At 38.3% G+C, this 27,721-nt stretch overlaps 1 protein-coding gene across 1 annotated transcript in view; it reads left to right on the top strand.

Moving 5' to 3' along the window:
* Nucleotides 1–13,336, top strand: part of TRPM6 (transient receptor potential cation channel subfamily M member 6) — a 90,459-nt gene extending 77,123 nt beyond the window's left edge. Inside the window, exons 33-39 of the mRNA XM_069881215.1 lie at nt 737–802; nt 3,025–3,311; nt 3,565–3,647; nt 4,190–4,395; nt 6,286–6,337; nt 11,917–12,023; nt 12,939–13,336. Coding sequence (XP_069737316.1) covers nt 737–802; nt 3,025–3,311; nt 3,565–3,647; nt 4,190–4,395; nt 6,286–6,337; nt 11,917–12,023; nt 12,939–13,060 — 923 coding nt within the window. The 3' untranslated portion in view covers nt 13,061–13,336. The remainder of the gene's footprint in view (nt 1–736; nt 803–3,024; nt 3,312–3,564; nt 3,648–4,189; nt 4,396–6,285; nt 6,338–11,916; nt 12,024–12,938) is intronic.
* The last annotated feature ends 14,385 nt before the right edge of the window (nt 13,337–27,721 follow it).

Here is a 27,721-nt window from a genome sequence, read left to right as displayed (position 1 = left end):
CTAGTTTTGTCTTCAGCCATTGAACAGGGAAATTAGGCAGACAGCACTGTAGCATCTGAGTTACCTCCTTGTTCTAGTCTTACCCACTTTGCAGCTTACTTCCCACCTCTCTTCCTGATAACTGAGTAACAGTAAGGATAAATCTATAAATATTTAGTTGACACTCTGAAGTTTTGATGGTGTTTGCCTGAGAAATAAAACATCAGTTAGGGAGATACAGTAATGTTACTGATGTTATTTGGCAGAAAGCCCAGATGAAGAAACAATGCTCTGTGCAGGGCAAGCTTGGATTTTCCTGTGATGCCTTGCAAAATTCCCAGGAGACTGACAAAGACAGACAGTGAGGGCAGCTGAGGCCAGTATTTCTCATTGGCACAGCATGAATGTTGCTGTGTTGGAGCCAGCAGCCAGAGAAAGTAGTGACAGCCCTTAGTGAAAGGAAGGGGATGAAGAATTAGCAGAAGCAGTCCTTCTAGCCAGGGTGCAGGGGTCTTATACCAGAGAACCTACTTCCTTGCAAAAAGAGAACAGGAAGAGTAGCAGCTGATGCTTGCGAGATACCATGAATGTGCAAAAAGGAATTGCTAGCTATGTAGAAAGATGGTCATATCTGATATAGGATCACACTGCAGCCTCCTTTGCTTTGTGCACTACAGTGAAGCATTGCCAGATGTTTTTGAAACTCAGTCAGCTTTCTATTTATTCAGTGTAGTAGTGAAATCTATGTTGTTTGCAGCTGTTGAAAGAAACAACTTAATGAGACTTGCTCAGACAATACCATTTACACCAGTCCAGCTCTTTGGTGAGTACCAACTTCCTGCTTATGTTTTTTGTTTTATAAAGTAGTTGGTGCACTGTCTTTTCTAAAGACTATGTTTGAGAAATTTCTTTGGATTAATTTCAGCAATTCTTATTTTTCAGAAGAGATGAACCAGGACAGAATTGTAGTCATGCAGTAGTTTAGGGGCTTTTGGAGGTCCCTCTGTGGCCAATTCACATCAGATTGCTGAAGGCCTGTCCAATTGCATGTTGAGTAGACCTATAAATTAAGATTCCTTAGCTGCGCTGGACAGCCTCTTGCAGTATTTGATTGACTTCACTGTGAACCTAGCATTTTTTCAGTATTCGTTTCCCTTGCTGTAGCTTGTATATGATGACAGTCATGTGTTTACTTTCAACCTCAGAGATGAATCTAACTCCCATCTTCTCTATACCTATCATTAGGATAGCAAAAATTTTCCACTTAACCTTAGTTACCTGCATTCACTCTTGTTTTTTTACATGTACATGGTATCCCATCAAGAAGAAAACCAGGTATTGTTGTAGAGGGCACTACTCCTGTAGCTGGTGCAGAAGAGTTGTAGTGTACCAATAATAAAAAAAGTGTGGTGCAACAGAAGGGTGCTAGAGAAAAATACATAAATAATTTGTATGAGTTCTGAAATTAGTGTGCAATATCGGCTTACAACAGCAGAAGCTCTGCCTGTAAAGACTTGAGACTTAGGTACCTTCTTTTTAATGGGTAGAATATTTTGTCTGTCATCAACTAATCACTTATACTTGCATCATCATAGGATTTCTTGGGACCAGATTGCTGTAGATAATTAATATAGCTATGAGCATATTGAACATTCTAATCTTTGAAGCTCCCAGGAGACACCTTTCTAGGTACTAAATTGTCAAAAGAGAATAAAATGAAGAATTGATGAAAGATTAAAAAATGTGTCTAGTTATAGTATCTTTATTCAAGTGTCTGTCTTTTATGTAAGACACTGGCTTTTCCCCTGATTTATTTTCAATTAAATTGTATGCAAACTGTGCCTTTTGACAGTGCCTAAGTTTGTTCTAAGTGGTGAAAGTAAGCTTAGAAGAAGGGATGAAATCTACTACTCTAAATCTAGTTTGTCCTTCCTTATGCCATTTGCCATTTTGCAGACATAGCTACCTTACCACACTTCCCAGTGAAAACCTGTTTCTCATGCATTAATATTGCTAATAATGTGAGTTGCAAGAAGGAAAGCCAAGTTTAAAAAATCAGTCCACCTTTCTGTTAGTTTACAAGTGATAGCAGCAGAAAGTTGTCTCACGCTGTGGAAGACGAATGCTGTTACAACTATACTGAGAAACCATATAGAGTGTGACTGAGGTAAAGCTTACCAGGTTTGTTCTGCTTTCAGAATAATATTATTCAGAGGAGCAGAACGTCTGCAATTTTGTGCAGTACAGGTACCACTGGAATTTCTAGGAAAAAGGCAAATCTTAGTTTAAGAAACCAGAACTGTAAAATTCCTTTTTGTAAAATTTGTTTTAGCTTGTTCATGTAGGATTCCTTTCTCTGAGAAGAGTTTTGTCCTTTTCAATCTAATTTCCCTAGCTCATCATGGCCAAGTCACCACTTTTGAAACAACTCTGCTGTGGGGTTTTTTTGCCTTGTTTATTTGGGTTTTTTTTGTTTTGATTTTGTTAAACACAATTACAAGGAAAATACTGTGAACATTTCATGGATTTTGATTAACTTAAAACAAGTCTTACTAAAAATTCCTCTTCTACATAAATGCATAATCAGAGGGAGCCACACTCAGGATATTTAAAGTTCATATACTGGAGATAAAATGGTAACCCTTTAAAAATATATATTAACAAAGCTTGACCATCTTTAAGTGCTCAAAAAGATGTGGCAAATGAGATTAATTTATACAGACCAGGATATCAATGAGTTTTGTTTGTGTGGAAGCGTGCAGGAGGTCTTAGATTCATCTCTTTTTAGAGGCTTACTACAAGCTCTTTGGACCACTTTTGTTATCATGGTAGATATTAAGCAGAATGTACAGAGTAAGTAGTGTAAATTTTGGCTCAGGATGTTTTCACACAGGTGAAAAGTAACAATTAAAAAGCTGTCTTTTAATGTGTGGCTTACAAAGATATGTGAAGTGATATGTTATTTTAAGATACCAAATCAAAATGCAGTTCTTTCTGGCTTCTGCAATGTGTGACTTCTGTTAACGAAACTTCTTTTTATCTAAGCTGGAGAGGAAGTGACTGTTTATCGCCTAGAAGAAAGTTCACCTATGAACCTCGATAAAAGCATGTCTTCTTGGTCCCAGCGTGGCACGGCTGCAATGATCCAAGTCTTGTCACGGGAGGAGATGGATGGGGGTCTGCGGAGGGCCATGAAGGTCATTTGCACTTGGTCTGAGAATGATGTATTAAAGTTGGGACAAGTATTTATTGTGAAGTCTTTTCTGCCAGAGGTGGTTCAGACTTGGCAAAAGATCTTTCATGATGGCACAGTGTTACATCTCTGCCTGAGGGTAAGTTCAGACCTGAAGGCATACTGACTGGTCTAGCCTGATGTGCCTTAAATGTTTCACTGCTTACATATGAATGTCTTCAGCATGGTTGACATAATGTTTGATATTATCTTTTGGAAAGAAAGAATGTTTTGAGGAAGAGATATCTTCCATTTATAAAGAGTATACAATCAAGTGTTTGCTGGTTTATTTTGATGAATTTGTGACACATTAATGAAAATGAAATTAATGCTTATAACAATATTTTCTTCAGGAGATCCAACAGCAAAGGGCTGCCCAGAAGTTAATCTATACCTTCAATCAAGTGAAACCTCATACTATTCCCTATACTCCAAGGTAAAATCACCATATTTAAGTACCAGATGCCAAAGGTTTCTTTTCTCAGCTGTATCCCAAGTCTGGTGCAGCCTTCTTTGGAAAATAGTGTGTTGAAATAGGTGCTGCTTAGACTGTCTGGTGATCGTTAAACAACTTTTTAAGAGGAAAAGGACACAGCTTTGAACTTTGTCTTTATAGCTAAATGCGATGGCAAAATAAGCTTCTTCATAATGTTGTTCCTTAGAATTAAGCAAGACTAGCCTTTTACATGATTAACTTAAGATTTTTTGGTATAGCTTATTTACAGTGGCTGGAGTAAATAAGACTACGTTATTTGTTCATAAACTATACTTTCTGATCAAATGCTTTGTTTTGAGAATTATCAAATTGAGGAAGCATTTTTATTGTCTACCATTTGGTACCACCTGCTCTTCAAAGTGTTCCAGCTAGTGAAGATATGTCCTCCTTTCTGATATATTTCCTTTAAATCATGCAGTGTGCTGACTGTTGGGATTTTCATTACCCTGCCATTTCCTGATAAACAGCATTTTTATCTACAGGTTCCTGGAAGTTTTCCTCATCTACTGCCATTCAGCAAATCAGTGGCTGACCATTGAGAAGTACATGACTGGCAATTTTCGGAAATACAACAATAACAATGGAGATGAGATTACTCCCAGCAGCTTGCTGGAAGAGCTGATGCTGGCCTTCTCTCACTGGACCTATGTGTACACGCGTGGGGAGCTCCTTGTCCTGGATCTGCAAGGTGACTGCTAGCATGGGATCACTGTTTGAAAACCAATGAAAAGCAATTTTCTCAACAGGAAATTTACTACTGAGGAATTAGCCAAATTCCGTTCTCATATATATTTGGCAAAGGACAAGAAATCCCTGAATATCTGTTATGCAGTGCTGATAAATTACTACCCACAGAAACACTCTGGATTAGTATAGGTATAATAGGAAAATAATTTGGCTTCAGATATGTCTAGGCTGAATGGGCAAGGGAGTAGGTAGATAAAGAGTGCTGGAACATATCAGCCATCTCCAAAAAGCCTACTCCACAATTTATTTCTGTTTTTATTCGAATACATAAATAATACTTAGAATCAAGCATACCTGTGTATAAATGCACGCTTCATGTATGTGTATATCTGTCAGAAGAGTGCAAGCTGCTATCTGTATTTTTTCAATTTTCATAGTAATAAATCTGTAAACAGTTTACATAAGATGCAAGCCTCAATGCTATTCAGAAAATCTGGTGGATCCTTCAAAGAGCAAGTGATCACTTTGCTGTACATATGTAAGTGGAAACATGTCACATTTTAAGGAGATAAAACAGTTGACAATGTTCAGAAGATGAACAGCACCCATCAAACAGTATAAGCACTATTGTTTGTCATTTTTTGTCAAGAGAAATGTCTATGGGTAGACAGCGACTTAACATATTTACATTTTACAGCATCCAGAAGCTGTGAATTACAAAAAGACATGCTTATTATACAAAATAAACCTATATTTCAGTCCTTGCCTTCATTCGGTTTTAGCTGTACATGAAAAATAATACAGAAAGAGTAGATGTGTCTTCACCATAGCCTACTAAAATTTGTCTGAAGTTTGCTTGGGTTTATTACACAGTTCTCAGAAGTTCCAGACCAACTGTGTTGGCTCAAACGTGGAGAATATAAACATCGATGTAAATCTCATCAAGACTGAAGCTTCAGTTTCCGTCTAAAACAAACTGAAATCTCTGCTTTGTGTGTATCTTGTAGTTCTCTAATCTGGAGTTGTGGAAAAGTGCAAGGGCTGCTCCCCTCAGAGTTCTAGTAGAATTAATCTCTATTACCATTTACTGTATAATACCATGACCATCTTTGCATACAAAGTGAAATGACCTGCACTGAAGAGTGTTGCAATTTGGGGGTATTTCAATCACAATATGCTGTTTCAATAATCTTCACCGGTGCTCGTTGCAGAGTATAAATTTAGCACCAGTGCCCTATTGAAATAAAAAATTTTGCATGTTGGATGATCATAGACTTTTTTCATTATTGAAAAGCATGAAAACTCCAGATATAAAAAAAAGAGCTTTTTGGTAAAATGGTAGTATGTCATCAGTTTGTGGGAAACTGTAACATAGGTATCAGTGTTCAGGTAACAGAATTATTTATTTAATATGCTTCCATAGCCACACAGAAGGAAAAAGGGATAACAGATGAAGCATTTACAAATCACAACATTGCAGCTTGTCATGTTTGTTACATGAAAAGAATGTAACTCAAGAGTAGATCTATTGATATCAGTAAGATCCATGTCTGATTATTACCTTTAATCCATTTTACATAAGATTCTTACCATTACTCACATTTTGCTTAGTTGAGCGTCAGCATAATATTTAGTGCATTTACATAAACCTTCCATCTACATATAAATAAACCTCAAAGCATCTGAAGTTGGGGCTGTAATAAGAACTGTATATTTGCCAGTACTCTAATGGATTTTCACACTTTTACCATATTCTTTTTAGCTCCTGACCACTTTAACTACGGTATTTTATGATCTACAAAGAAAATGGATAATTACATTTTTGTTATGTGCCAGATTATGAAATTGTGAATACCTTTCTTTGTAACATTCACTGTTGTTTTTGTTGTAGGTGTTGGAGAAGACCTTACAGATCCATCTGTGATTAAACCGGAAGACAAAAAGTAGGTTTCTTTGTGATGAAATTATAATTCACTTCAGATGTCCTGCCAACAGTCTGCATATTTAGAGTGTTTTTTGTGTTTTATATGAGAGATTTTATTATTTTTCATGTGATGTTTGGGTTAAACAAAGGTATAATGGCAATGGAGACACTACACCTTCGGTTTTGCTTTGGAGGACTGTGTGCTTCGGGGCTGTAAGTGTCTCAGCTCTCAACGTGTAGGAAGTGGTATATGAAAGGTGGGGAGAGTCTATGCTGCTGAAAGCACAGGAGATTTCCAGAGCTATGCAGTGAGAATGGGAGTAGGAAATGGAAGACCTTTTAAGTCTCTTTGCCAATTTGCAGTGAAAGAGGTCATCAGTAATTTACGTATGACATTCTGGTTTCCCTTACATGCTGGGGCACTGTTTCATGTGGTATATGAGACTGCAGTAGGTTAAGAGGATGAGGAGATGGCCTCTGGATCTCTGATTTTTCTGATAAGTCCTAATGCCTAATTTAAGCATTCTGCACTTTACAACCTCAGACCCATGATATGGAGATGATAAATAATGTGTGGAAAATTACAAAAATCAGAAACACTACACAGATGTAGCAGTTTGCCTTTGTAGATCAAATTTCAGGATCAGAACCCTGGCCATTCTTCCACCTAGGGACCTTGCTCCTCGCTGGTATTTGCTGCAGCAAGAGGAGAAGCAGTGGTATTGATCATTGTTGACCTGCAGGATCCTCTTCTCTAGGGAGTCTTCCTGAATGCACACAGCTGTGCCCTGGCATCCTTGCCCCTCCACTGTCTTGTGCTCAGCTTGCTCAGCTTGCTTATCTCTCTCTTGCTAAACTCGAGTTGTCTGGTTGTAGGGATGTCTCATATTTGGAAGAAATAATGTAATATAATCTCATTTAAAATGAAAGGCAATTAGCTATGGAAATATCAGATGACTTGCCTATAACACAGGACAAGTTAATTTTGGAAGCATGTTCTTAGTTCTGGGACCATTATTAATCTTTCATTCATAAAATTAGTAATAAATGACTATTAATGTTGGATGAATGTTTAATTATGAATGGAGGTGTATTAGCCATATAATATTTATTTTGGAAGCAACATCAAAAATATGCTGAGCATCTCGTGGTGACAAAGTCTTCACCCTAAGCAGATCACAGGACTGTGACAAAGGCACAAGGATAAATTGGATAGAGGTATAGAGGTCAACTGTGTACTTATTCACTAAATTTTAGCAACATTTTTAAGGTGTTGCTACAGATGTATAGCAGTAAGATTTGCTGTTGTTCAAGTGGATTTTTTATATCTGTGGTAACATAAACTGTAATAGTTATTAATGAAGGCTCTGGTCATAAACCACAGTGCTTCATGTGGCAACTCAGCTTATCCTCTTTAGACTAGAAATACTACTTATTTACATTCTTGTGAAGCTTATGTTTGTTAGTGTCCTTCTGGATTATTTTTGTCATTAAATAATTTTGTTCTGCTTTCTAGAATTTGATCATACAAATTTTATTTGGAAAACTGTTTGTTGTGGTGGTTTTAATCATCTGCAAAACAGTCAAATCCTAGTTAAAGAGAAAGTGTTGAATAATTAATCAAAATCAGCTTGATTTTCTTTTGTACAGGGAAATCTTCAGAATAGTAAGTTGTGAAACTATGTTGTTTTGATTCAAGGATCTAAAGGAATAGGCAGTGATACCATGGATGGGTACTGTAAGCAGCCACCAGATCCTCAACTGTAAGAAACATATTCAAAATTGTAACAACAATTACAATCTGAAAGCACTGTCTTTACTCGAACCTTCATTTACTCACAAGTGAAACATTTCTGACAGTCACAAGATCTAAGTTTTCATTTGTAGGTAAGATACTTAGTCAAAACTTGTGCAATGCCTCAAAAGTCGCTTTTAGCTCATGTTCTCTTAGAAGCCTGGGAGAAATCATGGGACTGATTCAAATTTTAGCCCTACTTAAACTTATCTATGTTTCACTTCTTCAATTCCATTGATTTAGTTGCTCCTGTTGTTATCTTGTAATGAGTCTTTTCTGTCATGCATTCTGCATTCTGTATTGAAACGAACTTTGTAACAGTAAAATGCGACCTCTAGCTCTGTGATAGTGCATTGTGTCTCGGTTTTATTTACAGTACCAAGAGAAAAATAACAGAAATGTTTGGAAATTATGCCTGATACTGTGACATCTCAGACAGATCCTGAGCTGATGTAAATCCATGTAAATTCATGGATATTTAACATCCATTGAAGATCTGGCCATATGCACTGCACAGAATGTATAAAGTGATAAAATGAAGTGGTTATAATGTTCACAAAAAGATTTCCTTTAAAAATAGAAGTAGTTAAGGCACAGCACCAGGGTCATGACACAATGCAGTCCCTATAGACTCTTGTACTACCCAAAAACTGTGAAGAATTACCTCAGCAGCAATGATCTGGATGCTCTTTTTAGCATGTACTGCTTGCCAAATCTACAATGAAGTCCATGTGGGTAAAGCTTTTATAGACCCTAGGTACAGAATGTTTGCAGAGCAGATTCACACATAAGGAAAACAGTGGGCTGAGTTTCAAATTTGAAAGAACTAGTGCATTAGGCCTGCTGAGAGAAGTGATAAAAACAGCGGTGGCAGTCAGAAATCTCATTACAAAGATGTGAAGAGGAGGAGTCAGAGGTGCTAGGTCCCTTGCTCTCCGTTTTGAAAGCTCTCAAGCAAATAGTGATGGGCTGAAGGGTTTAGTAACAAATGGAGACCATGTTCTCTGAAGCTACTGCTTGGTATGCGTTTTGAAGAACAAATCTGTTGAATGTTTACTGAGATGTGCACTTCCAGATGAATGATTAAAAATTGAATTTCTACCAGTAGAAGAAATACCTACATGGGCTGAACCTCTGCTGTAGAAACGTGCAGAACTGAAACAGGTGGACTGGAAGCTAAAAATACGAGAACAAACATAATAAATTATTTGGACAGCTCCTTGGAAAGGTACTACTTGCCATGAAGACCCTCACAGCCCTTTACCTTCCATCAGTGAAGCCCTGTAAATGTCTTATTGTTGGCTTTGAGCATTTGAAGCTCTGGACTAAAAAGAGTACTCTTTGCATCAGCATAGTCTGTGTTAATTGCCTGCCAGCCAGGACCTGTCTGGTACAATCTGGTAGGCATTTAGGGAGCATAACTGTTAAGTAAGGTTCTGCACAAAAGGAGGAACATGGGATTTTTTAAGCCCATTAGCCTCCATTAATGTACCTCCTTGGGAAGTAAGGAGCCTAGGCTCGGTATTTTCCTCTTCTTGGGGTAAAATCTGACCCTGAATGACCAGGAGAGACATACTATTTATAAAACATCTGTAGCATTAGAAAGGACCTGAAGAGTTCAGCTGGTTCTTCTTCACCATGTCATTCCTGGCTTTAGAGGTCTTGCCCAGACAAGTCTTAAGGTCTTCCAATGATGACCTTAAAAACTTCCCAGAACATCTTTTTTCAATAGTTTGCAAACTGAAAGATTTTTTTTTTTTTATTATTTCTTTCTGGTCCTGTGACTGTTGAAATAGAGTAAAAAAATTCAACAAGCTTAAAGACAGTCAACACTTTAACCTTCAATTTATTTTTTTTTTAGGCTACTTCCTAGTCTTTTCGTGTGTGTTATGATTTCTAGAATCCTGGTAATCCTTATTTTTCCAATTTTCCCCCATTTTACTTGAAATAGTATTTCAAATTTAAGTGCAGCATTCCTCTTCAACTTTTGCCAGTGCTGGATAGAGGGGAAAGATTACTTCACATATGTTGCAGACAGTACCCCTGTTTATCTCACAGCAGCATTAGAAATTTATAAGTCTATCTTATGCTATTTGCTGCACTTTGCACGGGATAACAGTTAGATCAGAGGAAGTATCAGAGTGGTTCTGTAGCAACAGAGTTAGTAAAGTCTTCTCAATTTTCTATGCCTGCCCAAGCAAATACTTCTCTGTGTTCTAATCTTACTAACATTTTGCCACATTATACCAAGGGATATGCATGACTATATAGCATCTTGTAATTTACAATGTATATATGGCACTTAAACAATAACTATCATAGAATCATGGAATCATAGAATCATAGAATAGTTAGGGTTGGAAGGGACCTTAAAGATCATCTAGTTCCCCCTGCCATGGGCAGGGACATCCCACTAGATCAGATAACCCAAGACCCCATCCAACCTGGCCTTGAACACCTCCAGGTATGGGCATCCACAACTTCCTTTGGCAGCCTGTTCCAGTGTTTCACCACTCTCACAGTGAAGAAATTCTTACTAATGTCTAGTCTAATTCTGCCCCTCTACAGTTTATACCTGTTCCTCCTTGGAATTATGTATTAGTGAATACATAATTCACTTCTTGCCTTATTTGATGAACTAATTTGCAGTGAAGCTTGATTAGATGAGTCCTTCAGTTGATCCAGGGGACAGATAGGCTTTAGTGTCTGCCAGAAATTAAAGAGATACTAAGATGTCTACAGTAATTTTGGCTAATCATTGCTTTTCTCCCATGTGAAAGGAGAGAGTGTTGTATTTGAAAACTGCTTTCTTCAAAGAGAATATGTTTTGTTACTATAGATTACAGATAGATTTGAGAGTTAAAATCTTTTTCTATAGCTTCTCAGAGCTGTAATTGATTCCAGATTTTAAAATGTGTTGTTTCCACTTTGCATATCATTAAAATAAAATACTAGCATTCATGAAGGTTCTTTGGATGCATTTTGTGTGTGCTTTGTTCCATGATGTCTAGAATGTCAATTAAATTATTGAGAATAATGGCAGAGCAATATTAAAATTAATGAACACTGATCTTACAGACTATGTTAAGAATATGTTATCATTATGTGGTACTTCTAATACATATGTGGATATAGCTAGCTTCTGGTTGTGTCAGCTTCATTCAGAATATGCAATGCAGTTCCACAAATGGATTCCCTAGTAACATTACTGAATTGGCCTGAGTGCAGACACATGGAAATGAGGATAAGAAGCCAACAAATTTTAAAGCCTTGCTTGTCAAAAGTCTATTGAGGGGGTTGGATTTTTTTTTTCTGCACTGCATACTGATATGACTAAGGCTTTGCTTGCATTTGGCTTCCTGTTCTTCAGTGAGGTAAAAGTAAGTCCATGCTAGCTTTGGTTTGTTCCCAGGTGCCTTCATCAAAACTGGAACCAAGCCATTTGCTTGATGAGAATGAGTGGTCTGAGTCACTCAGATTCTGACATCTGTTGTCTAAATGTCACTGTGCCCAAATTCTCTTTGAGCATTTCACTAGGAACTATAGGGTCTGTTTTCCCTCCTGGTAGAGCATCTCTGAGATGCATCAGGAAGGAAAAGTAAATGGAGTATATGTAGGCTAGTACTCTAACAGAATTGGCAGTTTTCTTGTTCCAGGAATAAGAAACTTGTGATGTATACTAACTTTTGCTGATCTTTATACAAAAGGTTAACGTCTCTAACTGATAGTTGTCATCATCTTCTCCCTCTCCTACATCTGTATCGTTTTGAGATCATTGATTTTTTATTTAATATTTCTTCTAGATCTGGAAAGATGGTATTTGGGCCAGCAAATCTAGGAGAAGGTGCAATAAGAAACTTCATCACAAAGCATCATTGTAATTCTTGCTGCAAGAGGCTGAAACTTCCTGGTATGCAAAGTGAAGATTAATTTTTATTTTATGTATTACTTTTTATGTGCTAGGAAGTAAAGGCCAAAGCATACTATAAAGATGAGAACCAAAATCCTATTGAGCTAAAAGATTATAGCAGGCACATTGTCTGTGTGCAAGGGCAGATATGAGAATACTACTCTTTTACCTCTCTTTTTTTTTGCGCAGCAGCTGTGTAAGGGCTGGAGCCTATCAAGCTCATGTTAGTATTCAGCACAAAAACTTCTACATATTGAATTGTTTCCTTTGCTTTGTAAAATGTTAGCTCATTTTTCCAGGGTCTTCTCTACAGATACAATGAACAATAATTTTTAGAATGAGTAAGAGTAACAATCTGAAAATTGGCAATGCATTAGCCAGGGAAAAACCCACTGGAGATTTCCTGGCACAGGAGTAGGGTCCTATACACTGCAGCCTTCTTACTTAGTTTAGTTGGATTGCCTGTTGTTCATGTTAAACTTGATAGAATGTACTTATGTTTGATGTTAGGCATATTTAAAAGACTTAAAGACAAACCAGATTGCTATTTTGGATGAATTTCCATCCACTTATTTTTTTCTAGGGGGGAAAGCTCCTTCCTTTCAGTGCCTACCTGGAGTAATAAGTGGTGTTTGATTTCGAAACAGAAACTGCAGTGCTATTGGTTTTGATTATTTGTGTTCTGAATAGAAGAGAAAATCAGCTGAATGAATACAGACAGGGAAGATTTATTCATATCAGCTCACACCATTTTGGGTCCCCCCAGGGCTCTCATCCCTCTGCCTCTGATTTGCCTCGCTGCAGATTTTCTTCCTTCTGGAAACAGCTAACGGGCTGGGTTGGACACTGCCTGGTGTGTACGTGCTTTTCAAACATTTACTTGGCTGCATCATTGAATTCATTTTCTTGCCACAGATTTGAGAAGAAGTGACTACACATTGGAAAGGATCAGTCCAGCCTTGGAAGTAGAAATAGAGACAAACACCAGAGGAGATGAAGATGCAGACAAGCCTTTGGAGTATGACACGCGGCTGTGAAGTGGTGGTTGTGAGCAGAACCCATGTATTTGCATGCTTGAAAACATGCTACTTATCAGAGCCATGAGTCAATCCAAAAGAAAAAAATGCAGGTGTGCGTGTGCAACATCTGTCTGCCTTTGATGCCTATAGACAGAAAACAGAAAATACCCTATCTTTATTTACTCCCTTTCCATGCTCTTCTGCTGATCTCTCTCACACAGTTCAGTGAGTTACCAGGAGCAGGTCACCCCTTAGCTGGATGAACTCTCATCAGTGCCTTTTATTTATTTATTTTTAATGGGGATTATGGTTCCAACCTGTGGTTTCTTAGGAAAATGACTGTGAGAAACATATATCTAGGAGGGAGTGATTTGATGTTTCTCTCTCTCTGCTATTTAGTAAATAACTTAATGTATATACATGAACAAATAATTCATTTTCAGAGGCAGAGCCTACTTAGCTCCATGCTCACTTTTCCCTGGATGTAACAGGCTCTCCAGAAAATTACAGAAATGCTACTTTCTTTTTATTGTTGATTTTGATGCAGAGAAAAGACAGGAATGTATGAGTAATGAATTAGTTGTTTCAACAATAGTCACTGACATAGCAAGCAGACTGAAAAATTTCGTGGGAGCTTCACCATGAATTCCTTTCACATACCAAGAACATATTGAACAATGAAGGATTAGATTATTGGACCCACATTATGAGTTGATGAAATTGGTCTTCAATAGAAATGTAACGAATAACCTGCAATATGATTCCACTTTTAACCAGTAATTGTCTTTCTTTATAGTATTTTAACTTCAAAATGGTTTAAAGTTGTAGTTGTCAAACAAGCTTTTTGAAGTCACAAAGAATAATGTGTTCAACTTGGTATTTAACATCTTGTTGCCGATGTCAAGCCTTATGTAGAACTTTTGTCTGACAGTGATGCAATTATGTGTATGCTTTCGCAGCATCTGCATCTGTTTCCATTGATGTCATCTGATTTCAGTAGAAGTTCACAAAACACAAAAATCAATTATGTGCAATATGATTTTTTTCTAGAATAAAGATTGAAATGGAATATCTCTGATACAAATAATTTTGTATTTAGATCACACCTGTCATTAAAGCAATTTTGTACTTTTTTATTGAGTAGAAATACCTAATGTTGAAATGTAAGTTAAACAGAAAACTTCATGCTTGAATAAGAAACAAAATCATACTTTCACCACTGGCGATAATAAACTTTAATGTGTAAGGGGGCTATTTGTTATGATCTCTCATTCATTTGGTATATTTACAAAATGTCTGTGTATGCATAGGAATTAGAAGTTATATGTTTCTGTGTTTTGTATTGTTTATTATATTGATGATATCATTGAAGTAATCACCTACACTATGTCAACTGAGATACCTTCAGTACTTGAGAGAACCTGAAGAGATCCTTTTTGCTTCTTATCTTTTTAAACGTAGTTTTATAAGCATATTTCTGTGGAAACTCCCCACCTTCCTCCCTATTAGATCGTACTATTCATTTTGCAAAAAATGTACTTCCCTTTGACATTTTCTTTGGAAGCAATTCAATGTATGAGAAAGGTTAATTTGTCTATGAAAGAGATGTTTAATTGCACATCTACAGAATGATGGTGGATTTTGGTCCCTTTGCTGGTAAGGTAGTAGTTTTGCATCCAACTGTCTTAAAATTAGGCTTTGCTTACATGCATATACTTTAAAGATAGAACCTTCTCTAAATGATTGCTAAGTGTTAGTATGCCTTTAAATTCAGTTAAGTTAAATGACATGCGTTTGTCTTTAAAGCCAAGGACAATTCGAGTCCAACTCTAATTGTGTTGTTTTCCTCAGTTGTCATAAATTCTGAACAGATAGATACCAGACATGAAAATTAAACACGGACTGGGCCACACCAGGCTAGGCCCGAGTACCTTTTGTTTCTTTTTAAGTTTTGAAGAAATGCACAAGTCATCCTTCAGAAGATCTTTTCTTGAATACCCACCTGTTGCCTCAAGAATGAGTGGCTTCTGCATTCATAGCAATACTTGTGAGAATTCTTATGATATAGAGTTCTGTGTAGATTCATCTCACTCCTTCTTGTTATATACCCATTAAGGTACATACTACCTTCCCGTCAATCAGAGATCCTTGCAAGATACTAATCTATGTTAAAATATAGTTGATAAAAATGTGTTTATATTTTTCCAGTGTGAAGTATTAATGTGGTGAAACAAGAAAATAGGCATCTGAAGATGCAAAAAAAAGAGGCATACTTCTATCCTAGAACTAATTTTTACTTGCATGGAGGCACTAAGTTGAAAACTTCCAGTGACTCTTCTGGTTAGTTAATTTAGCCTTGCCTTTCTTTATGAACAGTATGGGGATGGCTGATTCACATTTCACTAAACCATAAATTTGGGTAAAGATATACCCCCTCAAACTCTGTCATAGTTCTGTAATAAATTATAATGAAAATAATTTGAAAAAGTTTTCCTTTAATTTCTTTTGAGTCCTCAGTGTCTTTCTTATTACAAATTCTTTACATTCTGTACATTCATTGTCTTTTGATGTCTAAATACCTCAGATTGAAGCCCCTGTCCCCTGAATATATATAAAATACCCAGCAGCCTTTAGTAGAAGCAGCAGTAAACCCCGTACTGAAACTGTGGCACATCTTTCCATCATCAGTCTTGGAAGACTGGGGAAGTTCCACTGGACTGGAGGCTGGCTGATGTTGTGCCCATCTATGAGAAGGGTCACAGGGAGGATCCAGGGAACTACAGGCATGTCAGTCTGACCTCAGTGCCAGGGAAAGTCATGGAACAGGTGATCTTGAGTGCTATCATGAAGCACGTGCAAGAGAACCGGGTGATCATGCCCAGTCAACACAGGTTCATGAAAGGCAGATCTTGCCAAACAAACCTAACATCCTATGATAAAATGACTCTGGTACTGGACGAGGGAAAGGCTGTGGATGCAGTCTTCTTGGATTTCAGTAAAGCCTTTGACACAGTTTCTCACAGCATTCTGCTTAGGAAACTGTCAGCCTCTGGACTGGACAGGCAAACGCTCTGCTGAGTGGAAAACTGGTTGGATGGCCGGGCCCAGAGCGTGGTGGGAAATGGCATTAAATCCAGCTGAAGGCCAGTCACAAGTGGTGTCCCCAGGGCTCAGTGCTGGGTCCAGCCCTGTTGAATGTCTATCAATGACCTGGATGAAGGCATTGAGTGCACCCTTAGCAAGTTTGCAGACGATGCTAAGCTGGGTGGAAGTGTTGATCTGCTGGAGGGTAGGGAGGCTCTGCAAAGGGATCTGAACAGGCTGGACCGCTGGGCAGAGACCAATGGGATGAGGTTTAACAAGGCCAAATGCCGCGTCCTGCACTTGTGGCCCAACAACCCTGTGCAGTGCTACAGACTAGGAGAAGTCAGGCTGGAAAGCTGCCTGGAGGAGAGGGACCTGGGGGTGTTGGTTGACAGCCAAGTGAACATGAGCCAGCAGTGTGCTCAGGTGGCCAAGAAGGCCAATAGCATCTTGGCTTGTATCAGAAACGGCGTGACCAGCAGGTCCAGGGAGGTTATTCTCCCTGTGTACTTGGCACTGGTGAGACCGCTCCTTAAATCCTGTGTTCAGTTCTGGGCCCCTCACCACAAGAAGGATGTTGAGGCTCTGGAATGAGTCCAGAGAAGAGCAACCAAGCTGGTGAAGGGGCTGGAGAACAGGCCTTATGAGGAGCAGCTGAGAGAGCTGGGGTTGTTTAGCCTGGAGAAGAGGAGGCTGAGGGGAGACCTTATTGCTTTCTACAACTACCTATAAGGAAGTTGTGGAGAGGAGAGTGCTGGCCTCTTCTCCCAAGTGACAGGGGACAGGACAAGAGGGAATGGGCTTAAGCTCCACCAGGAGAGATTCAGGCTGAACATTAGGAAAAATTTTTTCACGGGAAGTGTCATTGGGAACTGGAACAGGCTACCCAGGGAGGTGGTTGAGTCCCCTTCGCTGGAGGTGTTTAAGGGACGGGTGGACAAAGCACCGAGGGGCATGGTTTAGTATTTGATAGGAATGGTTGGACTCGATGATCCAGTGGGTCTTTTCCAGCCTGGTGATTCTATGATTCTATGATATGGAATGAATTATGTGCAGGAAAGGGTTCTTTCTCTAGCTGCTTGACAGCTACTGTGGAAGAGGAAATCTTGCGTGTCATAGCGTAAGGTTTTCAGATTATTAGTTTCAATGTTTGTTTTTGCTTAAAAGTGCACTCAGGAATTTATTTTGTATTTCTTGTGGGTTCAAGGATAAAAGTCCTGCTTAATTTGCTCAAATAAGTCAGGTAGTAAAGTTCTGGAAAATAAAAAAGTTGAAACCGAAGTATTTATACACTCACATTTTAATATGAGCTTAGAAGAAGCTTATTTAGGAATTTAGTTGAGATTACTTGAAGCAAAATGTGTTTCTGACAGCTACTGCATTGGAGAAGTAGTTTAAATATAAGAAAAATATTCAGAAATTTCAAACCTTGTTCTCAGTAAGGCTTTTTTCCCATTTATTTTATTCATAGTTGTGGTGTATGTGGGGTTAATAATTTATTGTTAGAGCAATAAAGACAGAAGTTATGTCTATGAATTTGTATTTGTTGTGGTTTTGTCAACCTGTTTCATACTGTTTCAAAAGAATAAACACGGGTTTTCAAAATGTTTCTGTTCTTGAGAGGTGTAGAATGAAATAATAGTTTCCAAGTGTTAAGGAAAATAGGTGAAAGAAGCCTACAGAAAATAACACAGGTTTTTTTTTTAATCTCAAGGTAAGAAACAGGTATTAATTCTATATTTATTATGTGGTTTCCAGCTCCTGGTATTTTTTAATGGTGTAGTAGCATTAGTTTCTATTCTTCTAGTCAATATGCGTGCAAAGAATATTTCTACACCTGTCCCGTAAGTAAAAATTTCTTTTTACAGAAGAAGGAAGTACATAATTATGAGATATTTTGTTTATCTGTTAGACTGTAATTTATTATTCAATAATCTTCTGATTTTTTGAGTTGAGATGCTTGCTCTATTCCTAGAAAAATTGATAGTTAGTAATCCAAGTCACTGTTTCAGATTTGAGCAAAATAAACTTCACCACTTCAGTATGACAATATTATTTTTTACTATATTTCTAGATCTTTGATGTACAGCCACTAGTGTAAACAAGAAGCTTATATAAATGAATGGCATACCATTGACTTCATTAGCAAATGTGTCATTTTTTATCAGCTACTTTTTATATCTATTCTCCATTCTTACGATGTTGATGCCAGCCACTTTTTGCTTGAAGAAGTGATCTCAGAAATAAAGAAAAGCCCGTCTTGGTGTGACCTTCACATCACCTGTGATCGTACCAGAATTGTCAGCTCATTTATTCTTGCCAGACCTTTTGCAAGGTCTCTTATTGCTTTTCAGCTTTTCTTTACTGTATTTGTTACATCTTGGTCTATTCTGTAAGACTGATTGATCCCCTAATTAATAGTAACTCTTGCTGTGGAAGAAAAATTTCTCATTAAAACCAAACCAAAGCTGTTTTCCTCTTCACTATTGAAGAGTGTGTGAACACCTGCAATGCTGTGTTTGTGTGCCTACCTGGGACACGAGTAGTCTATTCACAGGGACAGAGCAAATAAACTAGTGTTTTAAAATATCCTGTGAGGAACCTTAGCACAGCATAAAGGCAGAATGGCCATAAAACAGTGAAGAGACAAGAAGCCTAAGATAGATCTCAGATATCTCATATGTATCAGATTAAAAGACTGGGAAGAAAGAGCATAAATTTAGAGATCCCTGTTGCATAACAACTGATCGAGGAGAGCAAGGGAGGTCCAGAGTGGTTTTCAAAGACCCTGTAACAGCAAATGAAAACTAGAGATGACCGCAAATTACATCTGTTCTTCTGACTGGATTTAAGGTTGGTCTGAAGGAATCCTAAGGAATTGTGATCCAGCGTAACTTCAGATGACCTCTTGGCACCAAAGGAGGTGCCAAGGCTGACCTCAGATGATCATTTGGGATAAATAATTGTAATTAAGGTTGATCTCAGATGATTCCCATACAGGTTAATTTGTTCTGAATTTTGACTTCAAATAGCTCATGGAATGAAAACAAGGGCCAGGGTGACCCTGGGCAATTTATTGGGTTTTAAGATTACTTTAAATGACCCCCAGACATCAAATGAGACCAGCATTGATCTCAGATGACCCTCAAACAGATCATTGTATATCATGTTGCCCTCAGGAGATCCCTTTTAGCTAATTTGCTAGCACGCTGACCTTGGGTAAACCTTGCGGCTCCAACAAGGATCAAACAGACCTCAAGTGACCCCCATAAGGAATTGGAACTCATGTTTACCTAAAATGACCTCTGCCATAGCTGTATGGGTTGACTTAGTGAGAGCTGCATCTCAGAATGAACTCAGATGACCTCAGACAGGAAAAATTGACCTCTAATGATGCCTTGGCACCAAATGGAGGCCAAGTTGACCTCAAATGACAAACCAAGCAATTAGATGGATCTCAGGTTTACCTTAAATAACCTCTGGGTTAACCTCTGAACAACGTCCTCAGTGTCCTCACATGAACCCAAACAGGCTCTCTGGCTGACCTCAAATGAGCCATTCTGCTTAAATGGATCTCAAGTTGACCTCAAATGATTGCCCCTCCTCCAAGTGAGGAAACTGTTGACCTTAAAGGACCCCTGTAGAGGTACTAGGATCTCATGTTCACCTCAGATGACACTCAGAGGCTCTAGCTGTATCTGAAGTTGACTTCAAATAACCCCTAAGAAGGAAATAGGGGATGATGACTGACCTCAAGTGATCCCTAAATATCTAAGTGGCTTTCATGTTGATGTCAAATGAACCCAGGTTGCAAAAGCAGACCCATTTGTCCTGAAATGACTTCTAGGCAGCTAAATGGATCTCAAGTTTACTTCAAATGACTCCTAGGCCAGACACATGGAAGTTTCTGATCTCACATGATCTGTGTGTTAACTGGTTGCATCTCAAATTAACCTCAGATGACCTTCATACAAAATATGAGGGCTGTTGAATTGGTACTAAGGTAAGCCTCAGATTACCTTGTAAAATTCACTGGATTTAATTTAGACTTAAAATGACTTGCTAGGCAGGAAAAAAGGGCTGTGATTGTCCTTACATAACTCACTGCATAGATAATTGCGTCTGAGATTGACTTGAGATGACCCTTGTTCAGGCAATGAGAGCTGGTTGACCTTGAATGACCTCTGTGCAGCTAATTGCATCTCACATTGATCTCAGGTGATCTCTGTAGAGCAAATGATGGCCAGAACTGTCCTCAACTCATATAAACATAGATGGGCTCAGTTTGTATCCACTGAGGTTCATCTAGTCCAACTCTCTGTACAAGGTAGTTACAATTGTATCATGCCGCTCATGTATTTTCCCAGGTAAGTTTTGCAAATTATGAGATTTCAAAATTTTTCTTGCCTATCTATTCTTGTATTTGATCACTCCTGCTTTTTGCCTTAAAAAGGTTTACATGTATCTAACTGTAATTTCCTTTGTTTCAGCCTGTTTCCACTTTACTTGTTGTGGGGCTTCTAGAAGACCTCAGCTACATTTTTGGTTGGCTTCACTCTTGTCTGTTAACATGTTTCTTGCTGCTGATAGCTCTGTATGCCAGGCAATGCTGCAGTGATAAGACAGATGTGATTTCAAGCCATGAAGAAGAAGCTGCAGGTCTGGGTCTAGCAGACCTGCAAATGCAGATAAATAGCAAGCTTGAAAGCCTCAGCTCCCAAGAGAAGAGACAGGGAACCACAAAAAGTCCTTTGTTACATCACTCTTTTTCACAGTGATCCAAGCCCAGGTTACAGCTGCGTGGTGCCAGATGCAGTGTAAATACTTCCAGTAGTGAGGGAAAGAGATCACAGAGCCTACTGGTGCACTGAGAAACCTGATACCTCTTTTAAAACAAACACACTCTGCTAACTGCTTTTAGCTTTTTTGTTCACTAAAGTTGTAGAATCATAGATACATTTTTCACTGAAAACATCAGGTTCTTTTCTCCAGAGCTGCTTCTCCTCCGGCCTGTACAACTTCATGGAGTTAGTCCATTCCATGTGCAGGATTTTACATTTGCTTTTAATGCTTCACAATATTTCTGCTGACCCACTTTTTTTCCCAGCCTATCTATGTCTGTCAAATAGCTGATACATCAAATACTTATCTCAATTTGTTGTCCTACATTAACTTGCTAAAAGCACACTGTCCAATCACATTGTTTGTCTATGTGTAATTTTAATTAATTTTTGTTGGACTTCTTAACAATTCTTGATCCCAACATACCTGTTTCCCTAGTGATGTGAGCCGAGACCATGTGGCTGGGCCTGGGACCCGTGGATGAGAGGCAAACTACAGCTATGACTGACTTCCAACCAACTGAATGGCAAAAAAAGGAGAGCTGTTTTGTGCAAAGCACCACAGTGCATCAAACTGAGGACAATAGTTTACTTCTGGCGATGTCTGAGCAACAAAACATACACAGCACGTAAGAAACTCTGACTGATAAATTGACGTAGTATTTGAGCTCTTCCGCGTAGTCTTTCAAAGAGAAGAATAGAAAGAGAGAACTCATGCTGGCCATGATTCCCAGGCTGCACTGAATCTCAGGTAACGATTTCATCCAAAAAAGGCAAGGTCTTTCCATTTTCATGGTCCTTGTTCAAGACAATGTGGTTGTACTTGACTGCAGTAAACTGCTCTGATGCAAACGTGGCAGGTACTGATCTCCATTAAACCCAAACAGGAAACTGTATCTCACAGCAGCTGCTGTTTACTGATAGGTGTATAGAGAACTGTATCTGTATGTTACTTCAGAGAATCAGAGATCAAAGAATTTGTCAGTGTTTGATCTCCACTGATCTTAGCAGAAAACTGAGGTTGCATTTGACCTGAATGTATCTTTAAGCGTGAACATTTTCATTTGCTTAACTTCATTTACTCAATTGTTGACCTCAGATAAGCCCTCAGCAGCGTCTGTAGTAAATAGATTGATTTCTGTTGCATCTGACCACCAACCTGGAACAGCAGTAAATTATGCTAATCTAGTTATAAATTTTGTGCAGGGGGTTTAATGGTATGTCTATATATAAAAACAGGGCAGCAATTGTCCCTATTTGGCCCCTACAGAATTTTTTTTGAATCATTAACATTTGGACATCCTGGTTCAGAGAACTGGGTCAGCAATTGATATTTGATGATCTTTGAGCCTTAAACTAGGGCAGGTGTAGACCTCCAGCTACACGGAACTGGACACAGGTGACTCAGAAGGTGCACTGAGTAAAAGTCTATGGGACTTCATGTTGTTGGTTAGTGACAGTTCATGTCAGATAAACTCAATGTAACTGCTAATTTTCACCAGTATTTCTTGAGTAGCAAATTTGACAGAAATTGAACTTGGTATTTATGACACCTGAGCCCGAATATGGGGCTTAGAGTAGTATGTAATTTCACATTGCCCTCAATAATTAACTGAAGGAGTTCATAACCTCATATGAGACTTTGAATGGGAGAAGTAAATGACCATGTTGCATCCTATGCAGCAAGACAGTGCAGTGACTCAGCTGTAGTCTGCACCCATAGCTAACCTCACTTGACTCCATTATAGGAGGTAGTGGTGGGATGTGTTTTCACTTAATGCCCTCTCTTCTTATACTGGAATTTTGAGATTTAAATTGGACCAAGATGTTGCATGTTAGTGACACCTGAGCAGCAAATAGAAGCTCACAGTTACCTTGGGAGTATGTTGGAACTTTAACTTGGATTTCTGCATCCTATGAGAAATAGTCTCCAAGTGAATTCTTATGAACGTGAATAGGAAGCCAGACCAGAGAGTTTCAATTCCTGAGGTCACCCTTCACCAGCTCTGTGGTGGGCTGCCTGATGAAAGGTACGTGGAATTCCTGTTCTAATCTAGCATTTCACTGTAGCTGCAAACTCAAGATTTCAACTGAAGACTCTCAGTCCTACACTAACCTTTAAAAACATTACCTTTACGCAATTATCTGTAAAAATCAGACTTAATGAAAACTCAGAGCTTTGCTCAGGATTTAAACTTAGACTTCAGCATCCAAGTAAAATGTCTGTCTACCTAGCCATCTAACCCTCTACTGCTGTTTTCCTCTCCCCTAAGACTCCCTTAGATCCATAGCTTTTGACTACTATCTGAACTTTCAAAATACAAGATACTCTTCACTCAGAAGAAAGAATTCCCAGTGACGATGCAATAACACTTAAGCCACTGTATTTTATTCTGTCAGTCCTACAATGTAAGAGTATCAGAATTATGTATGTATTAAAAATCACTCTAACAGTTGGTGTCTAATATAGCCTTCAGAATCCAGATTAAATATTAATGTATTAATATCATATTAGGTTTTCTACCAAGCCAGACATGAAATTGAGGCATGAAATTAACTTAATATTTGAATGATGGAAGCATTTGCTGTCAAGGTCTGCACCTTCTACTTAGAGCATTGAATTGCTTGTCATCAGGCAGATTCCTCAGATGTATATACAAAATGGGTGTTTCTAGTAGGATCTAGTAGGATCACTTCTTGGCCTCCTAATTACACAGTGGGTCTAGCGTGCCATTGGTTATCTTTTATCAGCTGATATTGACCCACCTGGCTTGTGCTGACCTGCAAGATTCTCTGGATTGTTTTGATATCAAGATTAACCAGCGTAATAAAACTGGTCTGATCACTGCATATTCTGCATGAGTGTAAATGGCCTTACAGTAATAGACCTGAGCCACCTGATGCTAGCTGAGAAAATCTCATTCAGTATCAGACAAAGATATAGTCCTTTGCGGCTCCTTCATCATTAGTCTACGGAAACTGCACATTCCTGGTCTAGGAACCAACTAGAAATGATGTTTACAATACAGTCGCAATATACAAAATGATAAAATATTCTCTGTTTCAAAGAACACAAGCTCCAGTTTCATCCTAACTTGTATTTGTTACTTTGCTTTGTATCAGGTATGGAAATGCTTTTCTCTCCTATATTCCACAATGTGTCAAATACTTTCTAGATGTCTTGCTTTGTGTAATATGCTTCCACCTGGAGAGACTGAAAGGTTTCTCCTTCAAGTCCCCTTAGATACTCAAACTCGTGTGTATTATGTAGTTGGCTAATCCATACTCAGGTGTTTAATATTTTCTTTGCTTATTATAAACTTTGAACTGAGGGAACACTAACAATGTTTCCTTGGTGATTGAAGTGTACTCTGATAAAATACAAGCATTTAGTCAGTCTAGATGACTAAGGTCCAAATTGGAAATATGTGCCTCTCCCCAAGTCAGATAATTATCCCTCCACACACACATCATCAACTCCTATAGTTACTTTACTACTACAAGAATACTATAATCATTGGGCATAATCAAATCACTCTAACTGCAAATGCACCTGTGCAGAAAGACCTGCTACTGTGCACTATGTGTACGGCAGTGTGTGAAGGAAGAGTGTGGTAAGGGGTGGGATAGAAGACAGATATTCCCTTGGTGGGCAGAGCTCAGGTGATGGAGTTTGACTGGAAGCATGCCAGCTTGCTCTCTTCATTTAGTGAAATTCTAGCATGGAATAGATATTGATCTAAAATTAATAGACTTTCTGGAAAGCTACGTAGAACTCTGATGTTCAAATTAAATTTCTGTAGACACATCTATATTACTATCCTTTAAGTACATAATAGAACATTATGAAACAAATTGGATAGGCTAAGTATCAGCACAGAATGGATTTACTGTCTTTTTCCTCTGCATGAATTGTACACTAATTGGAAACCTTAGAGATCCCAAGAGAGAAGTCAGACAGCTGGTGGTTTACCCTCTGTGTACCAGCAAGTTTCAGATAATTACTTTCACCTACCTACATTCTTGTTTCCATTTAATTAATGCAACACAATTATTTATGTGAATAAGGATGAAATTGTGCTGTTTGTGGCCTTTAAATGCAACAGTGTTGGTCCAGATCTGTGGCAACACTGAAGGCACTAACACAGGAATAGTTTAAAGTTTTGTATTTTTGTCCCTCAACTGTGGTTGATTGCTAGGAGGAAGAGCTGGAGAACTGTGATCAGGGATGCACAATTTCAATTACAAGACAGCCACTGAAGATTTTGATTTGCTACCACTGACTGCGATTAGGTGGACATCACGCCTTAGTTTCATTAGTGCATGGGAAAATGTCAGAATAAAAGGCTTATTTTTGGATGACTTCATAGTTAATCGGATGCATTTTTCAAGCCTGTCCTAGTCTCAAGTCCTTCAGCCTCCATTAGCAAGCACTGAAATTCAACACTGGTCTCCTTCACATCACCATCAGACTACTAATCTTATTGTGATCTTCATTTTACATGGTTCATACAACCATTCCTCATCTACTCTTCTGTCACACGCTCCTATCTTGGTCTTCTGGAGCATAATTTAACTGAAGGCCTCCTTTTAGCAGTCTTCCCTATACATCACACTCCTTTTACATACTTAAGCAATTGTGACCTCATTCTCAAACTTCTGCCCACATGCTTTCATTTCCTTATCTATCTCTCTACCTCCTTGCCATAGGATTCAGTCCTGGCTCCTATCATTTTTTTTTGTCTGGGCCTACATACTTTTATCCATGAGCTGAAACGTCTATGGCCCTTTTGTGAAGCAAGTTGAAACTTTTTACCACTATGATGACATATTAGCTCTTCTCTCAACAGACTGCTTTTCTAGAAAGCCAGATGAAAGCTTTTGTAGCCAGAAATGGGCCACCATGTTGTACAGGACTGAAAAAAAAGGAATGGCAGTCTTAGCAGGCAGCATGATTTTCTTTATTTCTTCTGAGCCCTCCTTTGAGATTCTTTTCTCAGCTGTTTCACTGGGTTTGCCATCCTCTAGTCAATAACTGCTTTACAACTCTCACTAGAACAACATTATTACTGTCTCCTTGAACAAACAAAATCTGAACTTTCTGTCAGAAGTGGTGGCAGAATAACCCACAGGCTCCTGTGAAACAGAAAATTATTTAATATAGGAAAAAACCTCAAACTCTATTCAGTGTTCCAATTGTGACTAAAATATGAAACAACACAGGTGTGTATCAGTTTGTTAAACATCAAGAATCATGTCAGCAGCCTTCATGGAATCACACATCTCAGTCCATACCGCAGGTAGGTTGGCCTACATGACCTTCTCTGTGTTCAACACCTTAAACCTGAAAAGAACAGCGCATAGTTTCTAGAGCATAAAGGAAATCTTCACTCCCTTGGAAACCTTCTTTAGTTAGTTAAGCCAACACCTTAGTAATACAGAGTAAAGCATCTATACATCACATCTTTTCATGAACTCTCCATGTACTTGTTTGCCATATCTCATTGCTTCTTTCTTTCTTTGTCATCTTTCTTATTCTAGAATTGTTGTAAATAAGACTCAAGGACCCAGCTGGGCTCTTCGTGCATGTAAAGCAGGAGTAATACGTGGTACTGCTTTTTTCCTGTTGAAAACTAGTGAAAACCTGATGTGCTCTTCAACACAGATTGCATTTCAATACTGGGAGAGATAATTCCTACACTTTCTCAGACATCTACGGTAGTATAAAGTGACTACATTGTTTTCTCTCAGTCTCTTTTCTTTGAGAAAAGGCAAACTAAGCAGCTGCCTGTTTGTTGAAATAATACAAAGGGGAAAATCCCCACATTTTTCAAACAGAAACACATACTATTATCTGACAATGACTAACCTTTTAGTTTGCTCTGGATTTACTTTGGCACTAAAACTTTTCATTCTGTTCTTTAGGGCCAGGCATATCATTTTAACAGCAGTTGCACCTAACTTCCCTGTACTGTGCTTATGTGAGGTCTGGCTTGGACTATGAGAAACTTGCATTAATTTTTTCGTAAAGTTTATACCCTGTAGCTTCTTGTTAGCACTGTTTACATAATCAATTATTCCAACAGAATGAATTTGAATTTTTGTTGTTCTTTTCTTATAAATAAGTAGACTCAATGGTGCACACACATACATGGAGAAGAAAAAGAAAATGAAAAAAAAAAACCAACAGAAAAGCTTTGTCACAAATCGGTTTGGAGATTGTCATACTTATTTTTAAGGAATCAGATTATAAATTGCAAGATCTGCACTTGTGTTTTGGAGCATTTACTTTGGGTACACATCCGTTCCTCACAACTTGCTCCACCTACCTCTTTGCGCAGCAAGGGAGTCTGAGGTAGAAGACCTTATGATGTTTACTATCCAATTCAGGAAAAGACAAATATATATAAAACCAAAATAATAAATAATAAGAAACCAAAGTAAATAGGAAAGGGAAAGGAAAATATCTTTTATTTCCAGCTATACAATATTAGGAAGTGCAGCCTTGCAGTTAGTTCCCTCCACCTGAACCCAAAGCATTGTTCTGCAAGCCTGATTTTTCATTCAGGGGCATGCTATGGGAAGTATTCTGAAGCAGAGATATAATTACTGTGAAAACGTGAGGAATCAGGTACTTGTATTTTCAGCTGAATTTGCTGCAGCAAGTCTCAGTATGGGAGTTCAGGGTTTTGGGTTTTTTTTTTTTGGAGCAACTGAAGCTTATTTCTTGGCTAATTAGCTCTGAAATGTTATG

This window comes from Phaenicophaeus curvirostris, chromosome Z (assembly GCF_032191515.1).
Source record: "Phaenicophaeus curvirostris isolate KB17595 chromosome Z, BPBGC_Pcur_1.0, whole genome shotgun sequence".
Lineage (NCBI taxonomy): Eukaryota > Metazoa > Chordata > Aves > Cuculiformes > Cuculidae > Phaenicophaeus > Phaenicophaeus curvirostris.
This window is presented reverse-complemented; position numbering and strand designations above follow the sequence as displayed.